Source organism: Pleuronectes platessa, chromosome 7 (assembly GCF_947347685.1).
Source record: "Pleuronectes platessa chromosome 7, fPlePla1.1, whole genome shotgun sequence".
Taxonomy (NCBI): domain Eukaryota; kingdom Metazoa; phylum Chordata; class Actinopteri; order Pleuronectiformes; family Pleuronectidae; genus Pleuronectes; species Pleuronectes platessa.
In genome coordinates, this window is record NC_070632.1 from 26,612,240 (window position 1) to 26,632,449 (window position 20,210).

General features: G+C 40.8%; 1 protein-coding gene across 1 annotated transcript; it reads left to right on the forward strand.

Moving 5' to 3' along the window:
* The first annotated feature begins 859 nt into the window (after positions 1-859).
* Positions 860-13,237, forward strand: rassf9 (Ras association domain family member 9). The gene is made up of 2 exons (XM_053426615.1): positions 860-1,037; positions 10,948-13,237. The coding sequence occupies exons 1-2, from the start codon at positions 991-993 to the stop codon at positions 12,209-12,211; spliced, it is 1,311 nt and encodes a 436-aa protein (XP_053282590.1). The 5' UTR covers positions 860-990; the 3' UTR covers positions 12,212-13,237.
* Positions 13,238-20,210: the final 6,973 nt, after the last annotated feature.

Below are 20,210 nucleotides of genomic sequence, written 5' to 3' on the forward strand. Positions count from 1 at the left end.
ATCTTGTGTATAAATAACTTTAATATAAAGTAAATTCCGAGTTAGAACAACCTCAAAACATATGTCCTCTGTAAACAGAATTTGAAGCATGTGAAACAGTCTGGCGACAAAGCAGGTTATATTCCCCTGTATGTCAGAATTTTGTCTTTTTCATTTGAATCTAAATGGGATTGCAAAAGCCAAGAATTAAATTGTCTTCAATATGACCACAGCTGACAAACTGTAATAACATCTTAGCATAAATTGACTTACTTTTGTCTTTTCGTCGCACAATTAGATTTATTTGTAGAGGAGCCCATAATGAAACCAATATGCAGAATGGCATTTATATATGTTGTAATACATAATGCAATTTTACTGCTATTCATTATGCTGATCTTTAACATTGTGACATAGGGTGTTCTTCTACATTTTCCTTGAATTCTCAAAGAATAATTCATGGATCCTGAAGGAAACAGTCAGACATGTTTAGGGGACTGATGTGTATGATATATAGTTTGATATTTTGACGCAGATCCTAATAAAATTTTAGATTTAGTGAATTTAAATGTGGTTTGATAAGAGGACTATTAGGCCTTGCCAGCAGCATCCGCTCTGCTGCCATTGTGGTTTGTGAATGATGAATGATATTGGGTCACTTTTTAGTTTTCAAATCCATAATGCATTTCTGCACTCTTTTATTCAGATGACCTGATCTTTTTTAGTTCAAGTCTCAGTTTATCCACTTTCACTGAATTGCCAAAAGTATTTACCCCTTTGTCTGAAGTTTCACAATTACTTGGAGTAGGAAGGGGGCAGAGTTTCACCAAAAAAAGCTCTCAGTAGCTGTCGTGTGGTGAAGCACCTCCCTCCCCGGTTGGGATGGGGCGGCGGACAGAGTTGCAGTCGGGACACCCTCAACTTTCCTGAAACACAAAAAGTCCCACGCCCTGTCATGCAGGGACTGTAACTTACTCCGGACTGTGGCCTGTTTCCTCGCGCTCCTGAGTCATGGCTCCGTTTGGGAAAAACTTCCTGAAAGCTCGTCTGAAAAACAGGTAACTTAATTAGAGTTATCATTATTGACGGGAAACCTGTTTCTGCGTGTGTGTGTGTGTGTGTGTGTGTGTGTGTGTGTGTGTATATGCCTGTGAAGCGTAAATGCGCGCGCCTCTGTGAGTGAGCGCGTGCCTCTCTTTCTCCGTTATGGAACTGTTGAGGAAGGAGAAATACGCACATCGCAGTGCGCACTGGATTTATGGTTTAACTGCGCAACGGTCAAAGTAAACTAAACTGTGTGAATGCAGTTTTGCGTCATCATCTACGATGATACCATGAACACATTTATCGTAGAGTGATATGAGACAAAGAGGTGCACCATTAAATGACACAGAATAACCTTTCAAGCTGTATAAAGTGTTGGGAACAGGCTGATCTCTCATCCATTTTGACAGATATACCTCGGTGATGGCAGTATAAATATGTATGTATCATATGTGAGAGGACCAAGTAACCTTTTGTAGTAGTAAGTTATTTCTTTCCACAATATGCAAGGTTTGAGCAGAATATACTGAATATCACACTGTGGAGCTTTGACCTCCTCCTGCTCTGTAATGACTACAGAGACATTTTCTATTTAATACTCGTTTCATGTGGGACTGTGGGAGTCAGAGAAATGTCTCACTTCAGGTTGAGAGCGATCCTGTCATCAGCACCTGTATCATTTTCCAGCAATTTAAGCTCTGCCTTTTGATGTGCTTCAGGCTACAGCTGGTGTCGGCCTCTGCTTTAAAAAAAGTTGGGATAATTAGATTTACCGAGGCACAAGCCATCCTCAAGCCATCCTTGTGAAGAAATTCTAGAGGTGCTGTCGACTGCAGATTTATTTGTTGTGCAGAGTTAGTAAACAGAGGCTTTATTTTGGAGTTATCTGGGTCATGATCCAATCCCTTACAGTGTGCAGGCAGGTTACCTGTTGCCAAGACTGAGGTTCAGGGAGTGTTTTCATTAGATTTACCTTTTAACACTCTCATTACCATCAAACTCTGTGGGAAAGCGTTTGGATGATGTTCAGATGTAAAAAAGAGGTTTTGTTTTACAGCTCCTGCTGTTGACAACTTTCTCCAGTGGCCCCGGCAGCACAACAAATATATTTTGATGTGAGATATGTTATCTGTGGTTACTTCAAACAGCCTGACTGAAGCTGTCTCCATGAGCATGTCTTATGCTTTTTTTTATGTTGTGTAATAATTACTGCTGCAGCACCTATAATTACCTTAAGTGTTTAGAACTGTAGATATGTCAAACGCTGGATTCCAGAGTTGGGCTTTTACTCATGCTGAGGCATTGAGGTGGATATTTGCTGAAGAATGACAAGCTGAAGCCCATGTGAAGCTGCGGTCTGTTCAAACGTCAAAACCTTTTGCAAACTGACTAAAACTAAAATGTGACAATGATTGCAGCTGACATTTGCAGGAATATCATCAAACAGTCGTAGTGGATCATCGCAGAGTCGTGTACATCAAACCGACATCATCCAGTAAACAGCATACAACAGGCCTGAGAGGGTTTGAAATGACAGTAAACGATTCGCAGTCAGCGACACAAGTGACCAGAGCGATTAAGTGACCACTTCCACCATATCTTGCTCTGAGTCACAGTTACCACAGTTGCACAAATGGGGGTGGATCGTGATCGAGGTGGCAGCTGATGGTGGATCTGAATGGTGGATCTTGATAGTGGCACTGGATCATGATGGTGGATTTTGGGTTATGGTGGCATCTGATCGTGGTGGTGGATCCTGTATCGTGGTGGTTGCTGATCATTGACTATGATTTTAAACAAGACTGCCTGATATACAATATGTCTCCTGAGATACCTAGCCTGGATGCCAGACGAATTTAGCCCCGCCCACAACATTTTTGGTCGGGCAGTTCGGTCTGGAGTCGCTCCATTGGGAAAAAATTATGGGGCGTGTTTCAACTGACCAGGAAGTAAAATTCCTCTTCGCTCAATTGGATAGACCTACAACCAATCAGAGCAACGTAGTATGTGACGTATGCTAAGCAACGCATTGTGAGTTATTTACTAACGCCGGGTTCACACCGGACGCTTCAGCGCAGCGCCAAGCCTTAAATAACAGCTGGCTCCCATCCACTCCCATGTTAAAACTTTGTGCCGGTAACACCGGAGGCTGAAGCACCGCGAGGCAGCCTTGGCGCAGCGTGGTGCTTCAGCCTCCGGTGTGACTGGCACAAAGCCGTGCAGCGATCTACTGGATCAACGGGTGATATTATTAGCACTGCCCGGCGGTTCAGCGTCGCTTCAGTGTCCGTTGTGAACAGCCAAGCGCCGGGGCGATAGGGATTAGCGCGGTGCTTTGGCGTCGCCTCCACGTTCTGTGTTCCTCTTTCAAAATGAATGCGCTGTCGATGTCTTCTAAAACAGACTCAATGGCAGCATCTACACATCTCAGCTCGCCAGCGGCAGGCATGTTTGTTGAAAACGAATTCAACCCAAGGGCACTTTGATGACGTGGTTGATTACGTTACCGTTGATCATCTGTCAATCATCGTATAAAGCCCGCCCTGACAATCTGATTGGCCCGGTCGGGCCATAATTTTTTCCCAATGGAGCGACTCCAGACCGAACTGCCCGACCAAAAATGTTGTGGGCGGGGCTAAGTTCGTCTGGCATCCAGGCTATGAGATACCCATATTGTAGCTGACAATTACTCCTCAATTAATTTACCTTCCATTATGTCGCAAACTTCTAATCAATGATGTTAATACCCCTATTTAGCTGAAGGTTAAGGACAGATTATGTCACATATTGTCAAGCACAATAAGCCAAATTGGGATTTTTGAATATGGCTTATACAAATATAATTTGATTGATTTGATTGACCTATTAGAATATTATTATAGAAATGTTAGGATAACACAAATTAACAGGCCACGTCAAAACATCTGAAAGAAATCTGTTATTTGTGTTTACAGAGAGTGAGTAAGTCACTTATTTTCACTGGGCAAAAGCCTGTTTGGTTTGGGGGGTGGGTAGGTACTGTAAGAAGAGTGGTTGGTTTCACAGAGGAAAGGAAGAGAGGGGAAGGGGTGTGTTGTGTCTCTGCTCACAGATGCCTATCGGGGGAGTCATCGTTCCAGAGATCAAAACATCCAGATAGAAAAGTGATGTTATTTTCTCACCCATCCCTCATCCTCTCTCTCAGATAAGAGCAGAGAGGAAGTGTCTCCTGTCCAGCACTGGGAAGTTTCTCCCCTACCTCTTTCTTCCCACATACAAACCAGACATATTAAACACTTTAGATACATGTCTGATGTTCAATGTTTTAACTTTACCTGAACGGTTTCATGGCTTTCTAGGGTTTTCATACTTTCAACTCATAGTTGCGTGGTGGTCTGTCTCGAAACAGAGCTGCTTTAATTCATTTAGGAAATGCTCATACAAAGTTTTCATCTTAGGCAGCCTGATGATATAGACCTTTACTGTGTGGAAAACTGTATGTGTCTGTAATGTGATGTATCATGAGTCATGTTAGTGGTGTGTGTACATCAGGCATTTTAATCATAATAATAATTATATTAATAGCTTTATTTTAAAAGTACTAAACTAGGTTACAAAGTGCCTAACACAAATTAAAAGCCAAATCATAACATAATAAGGCCAAGACTTTAAGTTTATAGAGAAACCAAACAGTTCCCACAATGATCAAGCACTTTGGTCAATTTGTTGCAGTATCACACGTGGTCTTAAAAATAGTAAGGTAATCTTAATTTTGTTAAACCTCATTTACTATTATCATGCTTACAAATTAGCTTTTTGTAAGAGAAAACTTTTTGCAGCTTAAATAGTTTGAAATGTCACCTTCTTAATGATACAGATATTATAACGCTTTAAAAAAACTACAAAAAAGACCAACAAGGAACTGATAATTGAGTCTTTATGTACTCTGGCACTTAACTTTATCTTCAGTCATGGGGGAGTGTACAGTTAGTCTCTTAAAAACTCTTAATTGTATCTTGTTTTACAGATTTGCAAAAGTTTTTCTGTGGATCCATCTCTTTTTTCTCAGCAACTGTTAAATGGACTGTTGTGGATTTGGAAGCTAACCATGGTGCCTAGAGGACGAATCTTAATGACCTTTGTGATCCTATGACTGTCCCTTAAATGGTAAATGGTTTTGTATTTATATAGCGCTTTTCTAGTCTTGACGACCACTCAAAGCGCTGAAGTGGCTGACATTTGTGAAATTGAAATGTGGATGGATTTTGATGCAATTGCATATACATTAATGCCCCGCCCCCTCTGGATGAACTGAACCTTAGCTTTCCATAGAGAGCCATCCAAACTAATGAATCCATCCATCAGCAGGTACCGTGTTAAGTTAAGTGTCACTGGGGACCAGAATTATCTGGATTGCTGGATAACAGTATAGGTGAAGAAGGAAAACATTTGGGTGAACCAACCCTTGAGAAGTCTAATCAGGAATGATTTATAGCATAATAAACAGGTTTTACTTCACTTAACTGCTGATTTCCAACCAGCCAATGTACTGTTTCTCAGTTTCAGCAATCCTATGATTTCAATACCAGCACAAAACTAAACAGGAGACAATCTTACCTGTTGATAGCAGAGGCTACAGGATATATTTAATGATGTGCTATCACAGCTGAGTTCCTGTTGGAAGTATCTGCAGCACCTTATCACATCACTATTGATCTGGGAACACACGGCGGAGAGCTATAATTTTTTATGACTCGCTCCAGCCACCAGCGTGCGGTCCTCTGTGGTAACTTGTAGTTTGCAAATTTATGACACAAGAGGGAATTGTCAATGTCTACAAGGTTGTCATTATGAGTATTACAATGGAAGAGAGCCGTGCCACCACTGTGCAGCTGCAACGTGATCGTCCTACGCAGGAACTTGGTTTAAAATTCCTATGAATTGCATGTGGTTTACTTCCTTGTGGCTGACGTCTCACTGGGTATATAGAGACTTAAGTTCAAGCTGAGGTCAAGAGCATCTGCTCAGGTCTCTTGAATTTCACTTATTTGCATTGCTGTGTTTTACAGTAATTTGCTTTTTTCATTTCTGTTAAGCACTTTGTAACTGTTAAGAAAAGTGCATGTGTAAAGTTTATTGTTGTTATCCACTGCACAGCATCCATCCTCACTGGGACAAAGTTTTTAAGTTGACTATTTATCATCATACATCTTAATTCCATTCCATCCACTCTGATGACCAGGTTTGACTTTATCACAACAACAGAGTCAACAACAGACAGCTGTGAACACTGAGGGCCCCCTCAGTCGTTGATTCTGCCAATGCAACTCCTGAGCCACGAATTTCAAATGGCTCCCAAAGCAACAGCCCTCATGAGTGTATTAGCTTCGATGTAATCAGGCCGATGGTGCGTGCAGTGCAGGCTAGTGGTTTTGGCACTTGCAAAGACTGATACCACCATTATCATCCAAATGTCCGTCCTCAGAAAATAACAACAATGTCTCCCTTTCTAGCTTTGTGAGTTTCCTGTAATGCAGATTTATTTAACCTGAAAGACATTTCCCATATTTAAATGTTTTGTGCTATTTATATTCTTATTATAAATTAATGTTCCATGAGGGAAGTGTTGAAGCTGAGAGTAAAGTATATTCTGGTGTATACACTTAGGTCCAATTTAGGTTTATAAAGAAATACTTTTACATTTACAGAAATCTATCGGCAACCTCACAGGTACCTGTGTTTCTCTACTTCATGTCATAAAAACTGAGGAAGAATAGCCACTGGCTAACAGCTCCATGTAAAATCCTCACTGACCTTGATATAGTAAGCATACTGTAAGTAGCTGCCTTGTAAAGTCAAATTACCCAATTTAGTCTATACAGAATCACAGTGCCTTTCGCCCAGACTTACTTGTTTTTTATGCTTTTTGAGTACATTTTTTATCATTTATTACTTGCTGTTCAGGTTTCGTCTTCATCCCATTGAAGATTAATTGAATACTGTCATTTCTATCTCCGGCCCGACCTCTGGGACATGTTTTTTTTAACACGGCCTCCCATTAAAGGTTAGATTTCAGACTCTTGACATATGGCTAACACACTCGCAGCCATGCACTTGTCAACACTTTGTTCACATTAGTGAGTAGAGCTGAAAACATGCTATAGTGAAAAGTTTGGAATCCTTTTCCCTTCCTCCCTCTATCCATTGAACTGTGTTGGCAGGATGTTGTCTGAACATTGGTGAGTTTTTTTTGTTGCCCTGAACAAATGCAGGTGTTTCCCGGCTGTGCTGTACCCTCTTCCTGTACAGCTGAGGGCTTGGGTCACCCTCTCTGAAATACCCAATTGTCTGGAGAACGTGTTTATTCACCTGCATCTGCAGATATGATGATGAACACATGTTTCTCACATGCTTTGTGTTAGTGTTTGTTGGAAATGTGCAGTCAACAGGCAATTTAATGTATTCAGCACAGTTGGGATTGAATGATCCTGTTTTCGCTTCTTACCTGATCTTTTTGGCCTCTTCTGTCCTTTCAATCCTTCCATCTGTGCTTTGCTGTACATCCTAACACTGCTACATTAACTGTTGTGCTCGTAACAGCTTAAAAACCCAAAACTGTTCTGATCCTTCAAAGTTCTTTAGTGTAGGAAGAAGTTTGTTGAAAGCAGCCTTTAAAGTGATCAGTAATGTGTTCAGTTACTGTAACCACAGATGTTAAATAAATGTAGTAGTACCATATGTAGGGGAGAGCAGGGTAATGTGAGACATTTTTTACATTTGCTCCCCTCTAGGAGAGCTAAAATGATGTATCAGTAAAATGTACACATTTCCCATTAATTTAGGATGTTTCCTAGCAATGGAAATTATCAGAATGTCTTCAGGACAAAGGGCAGTGAAATATGATTATTTAAAAAAAGTGGTCTTGTGTCTCACTTTACCCCGGCTTAGGGGTAAAGTGGTCCACTTATTTCTTCCACAATAAAACTACCATAACAACACATGTTGTAATAGTTAAAATCCCGACAGCTAGATTGACAACCACTAATATCGGACTAGTAACAGAATCATGGGGATTGGTCAATTAAGCACATTTATGATTATTATGATTCATGTGATCTCTTGCACACCCTAGCTTACCAGCACATTGTTTCTCTGTCCAATTGGCAGGGACAGGGATATTGTTTTTCTCTGCGTATTCAAATGCCAGTTCACGGCACTTAACTGGATCAAGGCCATGGAACTGGTCAGCTAGTTGTTTCAAGTGTTTGGCAAGCTCCTCCTCCATCTAATCTGTGAATATTGTCTTTACCTCAGCTACTGCACCCCAGGCTACTGATTTTACTTTCCCTTTCTCTTATTTCTTTATGAATCTTTTGAGGGTTGTCTTATCAATATTTTCTATCCCTTCCAGCTTTTCTTAAGGACTTCTTTCCTTGCATGACCTCAGCGGCTGCACTCTCCATCTCTGCGAGGGGTGTTTGGCCCTAGGTTGTCTTCCTGGTGTAGTTTCTTGGCATGATGGCTTTTCTACAATGTTTATGACATTAAAAATAAAACATATGTAATGTATACATTACCCGATGTCTCACATTACCCCGCTCTCCCCTATGAGTACTTTAAATTTACTTGAAGTATAAAGTAGTGTAAGATGGTAATAATGATACAGTACCTCAAAACTGTACTTTAACAACAAACTGTAAATGTCTAGCATGCATATCACCTATCCCACAATTATATCAGCGATTCACAATGTATTTCATCAGTCACATGTCTTGAAAATGAAGACATCGTAGATGAGATGCACACGTCTCATGTAGGTCTAAAAGATTAACAACAGACATATCTTGCATCTGATCTTAATGGGACATACTTTGGAAACAGTTCCTTTTCCCGTTTCTCCATGTTACCACATAAACCTTTCAGAATGTTTAAATTTGACTTATTTATAGAAATAAAGTTATCCAAAAAATATTGATTATTACACTGAAAGCTGTACAAACATGACTTTTAGAGCAGTTGCATCAGACTGAGTTATATTAAACAGGCCTCTTCTGCGTCCACCCTCTCTTTCCTTACACGTGCACCAGTACTGTTTGTGGGATTTCCTGAGCGGGTTAGAAACTCTTGAGGTCAAAGTCGTCATGGCTGTCATCTATGAATGCCAGAGATGGCTGGATTTGTTTGGCCTGTGCATAGCTCCAGTGTTTGCTCGGCCCCGCTGGTCGCCAAGGGTCTCCATAACCATTAACCAGTCTCCTCCATTGTTGCATACGTATCACATTCCTGAGACCTTATTCACCAGCAGTTTACACAATGCATGGGCTATGTTTGTTTCTCCTGCCATGTGGGAACCAAAAAATTTCGGTATCAGTGTGTAAAATCAGCAAACACTGAGATAATTCATTGAAGTTCTCCACTTTGAATAATACCTATTATGCCACTTGCTTCTGTCAGCCTGCAGGTAGTATCTGAATCATCCTCTTGATGATGTGTGCTGACTGCGGGCTGCAGCCAGCCAAGGTTATCTTCACAGATAAAAACAGAGCAGCTACAAGATGCAAGGTTCAGATCTGAACCCACTGCTGTGCACCAAGGCTAAAAACAACATCCAACTTTTGTATTAATTTGGGTAAATATACTGTAGAATTTGCTTGTGTGATCCAAGCCCTGAATGCAGCTCTTTATTATATCCTGAAATCAAATGATGCTCATGAGTTATGATTTATGTATTACTGTTAGCATTGTAATGACATATTGCCTGTTTGGTTGTAAAAGCACACACAGACACTCCTTCCACTCATAAAGTCAGTCTGCAGTTCAGTTTTCGAGGAGTGTACAATCTCCCTCTGGTTTCCTTGAGAGTGAAGTGTCTGTAATTGCACAAGTATTGTATAATGTATGTCACTTTCTTTGCGACAGTAAATCAGCATTAACCTGATCAACTGCATGAGTTGCAGAATATGCCTAATTTGTTATCTTTCATATAATAATATGATACATCATCATTTATCTTGAAATCAAATTGAAATGTCTGGCAATGCTATCTTCTTATTAGATTACTTGTGCTTGTTGTTGATGTCTGTATTGCCAGTGCCTATCATTTGACGACTGGATATTAGGTCCTGGATATTACCGGTGGTCCATTAAGCATGTAAAAAATGAATATCATCAGCCCATCAGAGGTCAATTTTGGAACAAGTTGTACGGTCCAGACGAAAAGGTAATGAGGGCCTTAGGGTTAAATGGCTCAAAACCCAACTATTAAGTGATCATCTCTGATGAGTAAGATGATGACTAACAGTCTAATAAGATCTAGCTAGAGAGCACAACATGAGTGACCATCGTTTTCTGCTCGTTGAACTAATGAACAACTACTAAAGTAGGATCCGTTTAAGAAAAGAAATATGACTTGCTAGCCTGTGCAGTGTTTGAACAGAACTAATGTAAACAAGGTCATTCACAAGGAATCATCATTTCATTCATTTTTTAACTACAACAACCTGACATCTCACTACCACTGGTTTACATGTGACCTCTGTTGTACATTAACCCTTGTTTCCTGACACCTCTCTGCTGTACTGCTCACAGTTATGCTTCAGTGAAATCTTAGACCCTGTCCACCACACTAATGCAGAGTTTTTTCTCTGCATTCGGGCCTCTCGTCAAATATTTTCACATTTTTACAGTGCTGATTTTCAAAAAGTCTTGTTCCTATGTACCCATACCCATGTGTACATTTTAAACTGAGCTTTTGGGGAATGATGACGGCTCATAAATTATCTTTTGACAAATCACAAAACAAGTTAACATTTTTTATATTATTGCTGATGTCCTTGTCTCTTGCTGTCCCCCCCTAAACAACCACTTGATGGAAAACAGAGGGGAGAACTACTGTGTCATTTTCAAGCCACAATTGTAAGCTTTTTCTTTTGGTCTCTTCTCCAGGACAAAAGATGCCGAGCCTGTGATAGGAAAGGAGATTCAGGTTACTGTCTGCAAAGAGGAAAAGGTCGTCTGTGGAGTAACAAAGCACACAACTTGTGCAGATATGATTCAGGCGTTACTGGAGGATCACAAGTCATACCCCGAGAGCAAGTGTCTCCTGCATGGGGAACCCAAAGATTTCTGTCTGGTTGAGCGCTGGAAGGGCTTTGAGAGAGCGTTGCCCCCTCTCACCAGAATCCTGAGGCTGTGGTATGCCTGGGGTGACCAGAGACCCTCCATCCAGTTTATTCTTGTCAAATCCAGTGATTTTGTTCCTCAACCTGCTAAGAAGGCCCTTACGTCCAAGGGGGCCAAGCCAAAGCGGTGGGAGCACAGCCGTGCACAGTACCCCCAGTCTCTGCCAGTGGAGAAGCAAAAGCGTATGGTGAAGAAAGCTTTCAGGAAGCTGGAGAAGCTTCACAATGAGACCAGGAGCTCCCCGGGCGCAGAGGAGATTGAGCGCATGGTGCAACTTATTCTCAACCAGGACCACACCATCCGGGAGCAGATCCAACACATGAGGGAGCTGGACGTGGACATCGAGGAGTTTGAGCTTCTCACACAAAGAGAAGCTGAGTGCGAGAGTGCATTGGCTCAGGCGTGTGCTCAGAGTTTGGAGGTGCACAGTGAGGAGCAGCTGCAGGAGTACCTGTACACCAGCGATGGAATTGAACATCTTGAGCTGCAAGTTCAGAGACACCGGGCGCTCATCCTTCAGCTGTCCCGGGATATAGACACTGAGCTGAGGGGGACTACCTTCCCAGTGGACCAAGGTGACGAGGATGAACAGGAAGGAGCAGCAGCTGCTTCCCTGATTCCCTCTGAGACAGACAAATCATTCTACACTGCCGATCTGGAGAGGATGCAGGATGAACTGAAGCACAGCCTCTTCGCCGCTGTGGCCCTTCACAACCAAGCTGCAGAAATGGAAAAGCAGCTGAAGTACTCAGACACTGCGCTGGTCTCCAAGGACCAGGAGTGCTGGCAGCTGGCTGCCCAGTTGAGCTCGCTGCAGATCGGGGACAGCAGGGAGGATAAGCCCAGTCTTTCCCCACTGAAAAGTGAGACTCAGTGCAGCGTCTCACAGACAGTGAAACTCAAACACAGCCTGTCCCCTCTAGACATTACAGACACAGACTCAGACACCGGGATTAGTTCTACACACAGTCAGGACTCGCTGTCACCATGTCTGGACTTCCCTCCCCCACTGGATACAGACGTTTGAAGAACCCAGCTGACCCTGCAGTTCAATGCTCAGTGTACACCAGCCCCAGTATGTGTCTCTCAGGTGTTACAGTTACAGCTGAGCATGTGTTTGTCCTTCATATATCTCTCTGTTCATCCCTCATCAAATAAGAAGGCTTTGTTAACTAGATCTGAAAGAATTCAATGATGCATTTACCGTCTACAAGTTTTGTCATAATCAATTCAATATTTCAGTAATTCTTCAAGTAAAAACGGTTTGGCATGTTTGTCAACAATTATGCAATTTGAGTATTTCACTTTGTGTTTGTTTCTAGTGTTTCAGGGATCGGATTACTCTTTTTAAAGCAGAACTTGAGTCATTAAATGACATGCTGTGTTTTTGATGATGCTCAAGACTGCAACTCGGATGTCATGATAAAACATGGAAGGCACCAACTGGAGCCATGTATGCATCAACTACTCTCTGTGTCACTATCACTGTTTAATGCTCTGTAATTGTCGTTTTTTTATCATACATTTTGCCTCCAGCGAAGAACATGACAGACATTTTTAATGTATGCCAGAGCCGTAGTAACTTAAAATTATTTTTACTATTATTAGAATGTATTTTTATTGCCCCTCATAAAGTTCTCAAGCTTTTTATGAAGCTGCACTTCTTTGTACACATTAATGATTATCTATTAACAATGTTTTATATTAAAACAAATAGCTCACTGGTTTGGATGTAGAATTGGTTATGTATCGTTGTCTACACTGTAAATACACTGCTGTATCTATAAGGACCAAATTTGATAAAAGAACTGACAAGATATTTATTCATCATGTAATTGTATTTCACACATGATTGTTTCCCCTCTCAGGCAATGATCTCTATCTTATCTCAATCTGATCAAACATTCAGCTCCAAAATATTACTAATTTAATAATATTTGCAAAATAAACAGTTTAAATATCTGTGTAAACATGCTTAAAAACACAAACTATAATAAAGTAGATTGTACATTTCAACATTCATAATAAACACTAATGCTGTAAATGTCAACAAGAGTTATTCTTGAGTTTGTTGAATATGGTTCATTGCAACAGAGTTAAGTTCTTTTCACATAAAGTCTGTATTTTTTTATCGAATGTTCGGCACGTTTGAAAATATACACAACCTCAGGTTGTGTCAGTCACATGCACACTATAGTGCGTCTTCACAGTTTTCGAAAACAGGTTTGATTTGCTGTGTTTCAGTCAAAGATGATCCAGAGTTGAAGCTCAAACTCAATTCTCCAAATGCAAAGATTTTAGTTTCATAGTTCCATCAAACCTCTGAATCAGCCCAGAGAAATGACACAGCTACCTGAGACCCCCTCTCCGATCGCTGCACCATATAATCAGACAAGATGGTCGCCATGCAGGCACAAACAGCGAGTGCTCTCCTGCAGTCAAGGTACTGCTGACAGACTAACACTTTGTGCTCGGGGCAGAGCAGGCTGGCTGCTGGAACAGCAGGGTATCTGTTTCACACACTAATTGCTCATCTGTCGCTCCCACCTCCCACCTCCTCCCTCGGCGCTTCAAGCCACTGAGTAGCTCCACCAAGCATGAAAGGCCAAGAGATCTTACAATGTGAACAATCTCGCACTGGTGCCCCACGCTTATTGACGGAGCAGGAGTTTATTACGGTACTTTTAACATGTTCTGACTCACTGACAGGAACACACACACCGAGCTGGAACAAAAGGGCATTTCATGGAAGTTGTATTCTAATGCTAATTTGACCTAGCCTGGATGCCAGACGAACTTAGCCCCGCCCACAACATTTTGGTCGGGCAGTTCGGTCTGGAGTCGCTCCATTGGGAAAAAATTATGGGGCGTGTTTCAACTGACCAGGAAGTAAAATTCCTCTTCGCTCAATTGGATAGACCTACAACCAATCAGAGCAACGTAGTATGTGACGTATGCTAAGCAACGCATTGTGAGTTATTTACTAACGCCGGGTTCACACCGGACGCTTCAGCGCAGCGCCAAGCCTTAAATAACAGCTGGCTCCCATCCACTCCCATGTTAAAACTTTGTGCCGGTCACACCGGAGGCTGAAGCACCGCGAGGCAGCCTTGGCGCAGCGTGGTGCTTCAGCCTCCGGTGTGACCGGCACAAAGCCGTGCAGCGATCTACTGGATCAACGGGTGATATTATTAGCGCTGCCCGGCGGTTCAGCGTCGCTTCAGTGTCCGTTGTGAACAGCCAAGCGCCGGGGCGATAGGGATTAGCGCGGTGCTTTGGCGTCGCCTCCACGTTCTGTGTTCCTCTTTCAAAATGAATGCGCTGTCGATATCTTCTAAAACAGACTCAATGGCAGCATCTACACATCTCAGCTCGCCAGCGGCAGGCATGTTTGTTGAAAACGAATTCAACCCGAGGGCACTTTGATGACGTGGTTGATTACGTTACCGTTGATCATCTGTCAATCATCGTATAAAGCCCGCCCTGACAATCTGATTGGCCCGGTCCGGCCATAATTTTTTCCCAATGGAGCGACCCCAGACCGAACTGCCCGACCAAAAATGTTGTGGGCGGGGCTAAGTTCGTCTGGCATCCAGGCTAAATTTGACCTGTCTTGAGTTAGTGGCAGTTTTAAGGAAAGGATTGTTGAAAGACTGAGTCACTCAACCAGATGCCATGTGGACCCTATAGGGGCTGACGCTTGGGTCTTTCTTCTAAATGAAGATTTACTTCTCTTGCAGCAAGAAGAGCTTAAGTCCAATATTTTTAAAAGGCAAACGCCAACATTTTGTGCTCTTGCTCCTAAAACATTTAAGAAATGTTCTTAAGGCACTATCAGGACATAAGTACCAGATGGAATGAATTGGTTTTTACTATTTGCACCGTTACGAAGAACATTCATCATTTCTGTCACCAGTTTTTCATCAGAAAGAGTCCCGTTCCCGTTCAGCCTGTAAAACACACTGAGAGCCGGGCTTGTTTAGAGAAACAGTCGATTTTGTATTCCTGATGAGCTTGAGGAGAAGCACAGGGAAGCTTTTAAAAACCAACAAAATATACTTATTGACAGATATGTTGACATACCTGATGTTCTTAACTGAAGAAATGAACCAATTTTGGGTCCTTTTTTTCAAGAGAAAGGACTTTAGTCTATGTATCATCTTAGATACTTTTAAGAGGACGAGCTGTTTCAAGGGCTAAAGCTTCCAAAACAAAAACTAAATAAACAAATGACTCGACAATACAAACATTATTAGACACATTTATTTATTCACATTTATTTATACATTTATTCATATATTTCAATATTTATTCGTTCACGTATTTAATTATTGAAAACAGTACAGACACGTAAGCACCCTCCTCATCTGCTTCATGCTGATGCCTTGGAAGAGTTTTTTGCTTTGTCGATCTTTGTGGGGAGCATTGAATGTCGATCTGTTCAATCTGATGTAGATCAACCAACCCAATGACATACAGTACTTTGAATGACTAGCAGCTGTAACCATTAGTTTCGCCAAAGTTATTAACATATAAATAAATACAGAGATAAATAAATGTTGAAAAGTAAAAATACATATAATTTTTTTTTATAAATGAATATATATATAAATACATTTAGAAATACATAAATAAGTAACTGGATGTATAAATTAATAAATATTTATTTTTAATCTTAAATAGCCTCTTTCATCACCAAATGCATTTACTCACAATAATTATTTCAAATATTATCTAGTTGTTTATTCATTTATTTTTCATTTTTTCAGTTCCGCGCCTCCATAGTCTTAAAGTGCTTAAAGTAATTAAACAAAGCTCAAGGTGTAAGCTGCACAGAACATTAGCGCTCACCACCATTCAGTGCTGGAGACCCTTGGGCATAGCGTGGAAGATTTGTGAAGCCGTCTTATACTGTAACTGAATCAGCGAAGAAGCTGGTGTTCCCCTGCTGCAGTTCCTGGTTCCAGCGAGGCTGCAGATGTTTGTCTCCTCTCTCTGCCACAGATCAGCAATTCAAAGACTAGGCAGCTCGCAACTGCGTTTGCCAACAACAATAATTACATGGACCCAAATGACAATTAGACTGACTGCAACGTGTCGTCGCTCAGCCCTACTACTCATCACCACAGGCCAGTTTGAGAAAACCATAATTTGTTGTCAGCTATGAGTCAAGTGCTGAATATGAAAAATGTAGAGATTTTTTTTAATAAAATGTATTATCTTAACCAAAATATAATAGAAATAAACATAATACATAAGGAGTACTCTTGTTTGACTGTAGCACATTGACAAATCTAGCAAATAGAGGCCTTTCATCATTATATGTGACCTTATTCTGGCCCCATGTTTTATCTTTTGTCACAGAAGGAAGCAGTGACATAAGACCTTTTGATCTGGTTAGGTAGCCTTCACCATCAGTTAGGGACAACACTAAACTGTAAATTAACACATTTCTACAGCCTCTACTTAAAAGCAAACTGGATTCCTCGCATATTCGTTCATTAGCATGGCAGTTTAAAAACAAATATTGCCTGACCTTATGGATGTCATCATGGAGAATCTAAAGGAATAAGGTGGATTAAAGATATAATTACCCATAACTAGAGCTACTTATTTGTCAATCCATGTGTCTGTCTATAGGGATAAATGTATTATTAAAAGCTTTAAGTGATTGAAGAGATTAAGATGTTTGATTTACTTCTTTACCCCAGAGGCACTTTTCTACTCTCATGTGAAATATGTACTTCTGGCTCCAATATTTGAATCCTATACCTGGACTGACAACATCAAGAGGTGGAGAAGCCTCAATGCCAGAAATGCAAGAGAGGTAGAAAAAGGTCAAGATGACAATTATGATTTGAATAGGGGAGAGCGGGGTAATGTGGGACATCAGGTGATGTGAAACACCCCCTGTATCTAGGCAACGGAACACATTTGTGGTCATGTGACTATTATGTTTTCAAGCCCCTCCCATTCCCCCCTTTCCATGAAGGAGTAGTTGGTGCTGGTGCTGTGGAAAGTATGTTTTTCCACAAAAATGTGTTTTTTGCATGTAAAAGTAAATTTTCTTGCTTTGAGCTTAATCAACTGTTGTGTCAAAACAAATAGATTCAGGTAGAAAAACTTATATCATACATGTTGGTGAACTTCCAACATTAAAACCATGTGATTGATGCTAGCTGAAGATTAGCCTGAATTGCTAAAAGATGTTGTTTTTCTAAAATGGTGGCTGTGGGGTAAAGTGGGACAAATGCTGTGGTTTAAAGTGGGACAGTGTCTCACTTTACCCCAACATGAAGCACAAGTTAAGTTTAGTCTTAAACATATTTTAGTGTTATATTGCATTATATATGTTTTATTTTTAATGTCATAAACATTGTAGAAAAGCCATCATGCCAAGAAACTACACCAGGAAGACAACCTGGGGCCAAACACCCCTCGCAGAGATGGAGAGTGCAGCCGCTGAGGTCATGCAAGGAAAGAAGTCCTTAAGAAAAGCTGGAAGGGATAGAAATATTGACAAGACAACCCTCAAAAGATTCATAAAGAAAAAAGAGAAAGGGAAAGTAAAATCAGTAGCCTGGGGTGCAGTAGCTGAGGTAAAGAGAATATTCACAGATTAGATGGAGGAGGAGCTTGCCAAACACTTGAAACAACTAGCTGACCAGTTCCATGGCCTTGCTCCAGTTAAGTGCCGTGAACTGGCATTTGAATACGCAGAGAAAAACAATATCCCTGTCCCTGCCAATTGGACAGAGAAACAATGGACAGGTAAGCTAGGGTGTGCAAGAGATCACATGAATCATAATAATCATAATTGTGCTTAATTGACCAATCCCCATGATTCTGTTACTAGTCCGATATTAGTTTTTGAAATGTGTGGTTGTCAGGATTTTAACTATTACAACATGTGTTGTTATGGTAGTTTTAAAGTGGAAAAAGTAAGTGTCCCACTTTACCCCAGCTAAGGGGTAAAGTGGGACACAAGACCACTTTTTTAAAAACAATCATATTTTCACTGCCCTTTGTCCTGAAGACATTCTGATCATTTCCATTGCTAGAAAATATCCTGAATTAATGGTAAATGTGTAAATTTTACTTATATATAATTTTAGCTCGCCTAATGTAAAAAATGTTGCACATTACCCCGCTCTCCACTACTAAGAAAAGTTCACATTTAAAGGTTTAAACACATTTTAAAGTTAAAGATTTGACTAGTAAGGAAAGAACCAATATTTGTTTGATACTGAATTCTCAAACTTATTTGTCATTTGTTGTTTCAGTCTTCCATTTGTAAAACGATGAATGAGATACATTGTGAGGCTGCACAAAAGCTGAAAGACATTTGGATAAAAACGCTGACCATTAAGTTACTGATTGTTAAAATCCACAGATTCTGAACTGTCATTGTGCGTTATGTCATTGTGCGAATAATTAGCCATTATGGACAAGGACAATATTTAGGGCACAGTGCATATCCAGGCCAAGACGGCATCATCTGTTCATCGTACACTGTTTACAGTCCAGTTGAGGTTTCTCAACACACAACACACACACTGAAAGTTTGTGTAGGTCTTTTAGGCCCAGACAACATTTTGGCCTATCTCTATTAACAGCTATCTGCATACCGATGCAGTTTGATCAGAATGCTGAGAGCCATTCTTATTTAGCTTTTCACAGCTTTTCACAAAACCTTCTCTAACCTGATAGGTCAAACTAAAAACAGTAACTAGAAGACTTCAAGCCCCAAATTCTGTCCCTCACCAACACATTCTGCATATTCACCTGTAGAATCTGTTTATGGAGAGAATATGTTCAGCTGCTTCTAGAGCAGTCAGATGGTTCCCACGTGCTGGTGCCAAAAAACCTGCAGTAAATCTTTGTTTGGGGGTGTTCCCACAACACGCCCCAACACTCAACTTTACAATTCATAAGAAAAATACATTCGCTTTACTCCTCACCACATTTAACAAACCCAGAATCAAAATTTATAATTGGGATAAAGGCTAGGATGAAAGTTATGTTAAATGCATCCAAATTATCCTGCACATTTACTGATGTTTACGCAGTGGCCCTGCTACAGCGTAAAGTCCCATCAGCCAATCCCAGGCACAGTTGGGTTCAAGCGGGATAAGTTGGAACTTGTCGAAGTAGTTCAAGGGCCTTGGGCTTAATTGCCACAGTCAAAGCAAATGTTGGAGTGCCATCCCATCCAAGAGCATGAATCATTTGATAAAAGAACAGAGAGCAATAAACTGTCCCTGCTGCCAGGGAAGGAACCAGACAGCAAACAGCGGAACGTGGAGAGTTGTGTGTGGGGAAACCTGCTGGCTTACGCTTTAAAGATGGGATTTTTTTTTTAAATGATCTGGGTTTTGTGGGTGTTTACATATCTGAAAATAATGTAGTTCGTTCTCAAATTCAAATTAAACGTAGTGATGAAAGTAATGCTTCGGGCATAAACACTAACACGTGACTTTAGAGGACATTACATTGCCAAACAATCAAATTTATGGAGATATACCTATACCTTAATAATAAAAACTTGCCTAACCCTAACCTTCTACCCTAACCTACAATTATAACCTCAACCCAAACTTAAACATATACCTAAATCCTAATTCTTAAACCTAAATGTAAACCTCAACCCAAATCTAAACCTGCACCTTAACCAAAACAGAAACATAACCTTACCCTAACCCTGACCTCAAGCTAAACCTACACCTAAACTTTACCTAAACCTTCCCTAAAAATATCTCTTCACCTTGAAATGTAATGATATGTGAATTTGCTGTTTCCTCATTATGTGTTTGTGTGAACAGATTGATGTTCCCACAACATCTGTGATCCCTAGACCACCCACACACACCCACACACCCACCCACACCCACCCACACACTCTTCCATTGCTTTCTTTTATCCTCCCTTCACCTCCCCTCTATTTAAGCTCCAGAAAGCACATTTTATTTTGGCATGGGTGTTAATTTTCCTCTTTATTAGCGCCGCTGTCCTGGACGAGGCTGTTT

Coding starts and splice junctions, on each gene's coding strand:
- rassf9 (XM_053426615.1), top strand. CDS start 991: ATGGCTCCGTTTGGGAAAAACTTCCTGAAAGCTCGTCTGAAAAACAG. Junction 1,038..10,947: donor AAAGCTCGTCTGAAAAACAG/GTAACTTAATTA, acceptor TCTCTTCTCCAG/GACAAAAGATGCCGAGCCTG.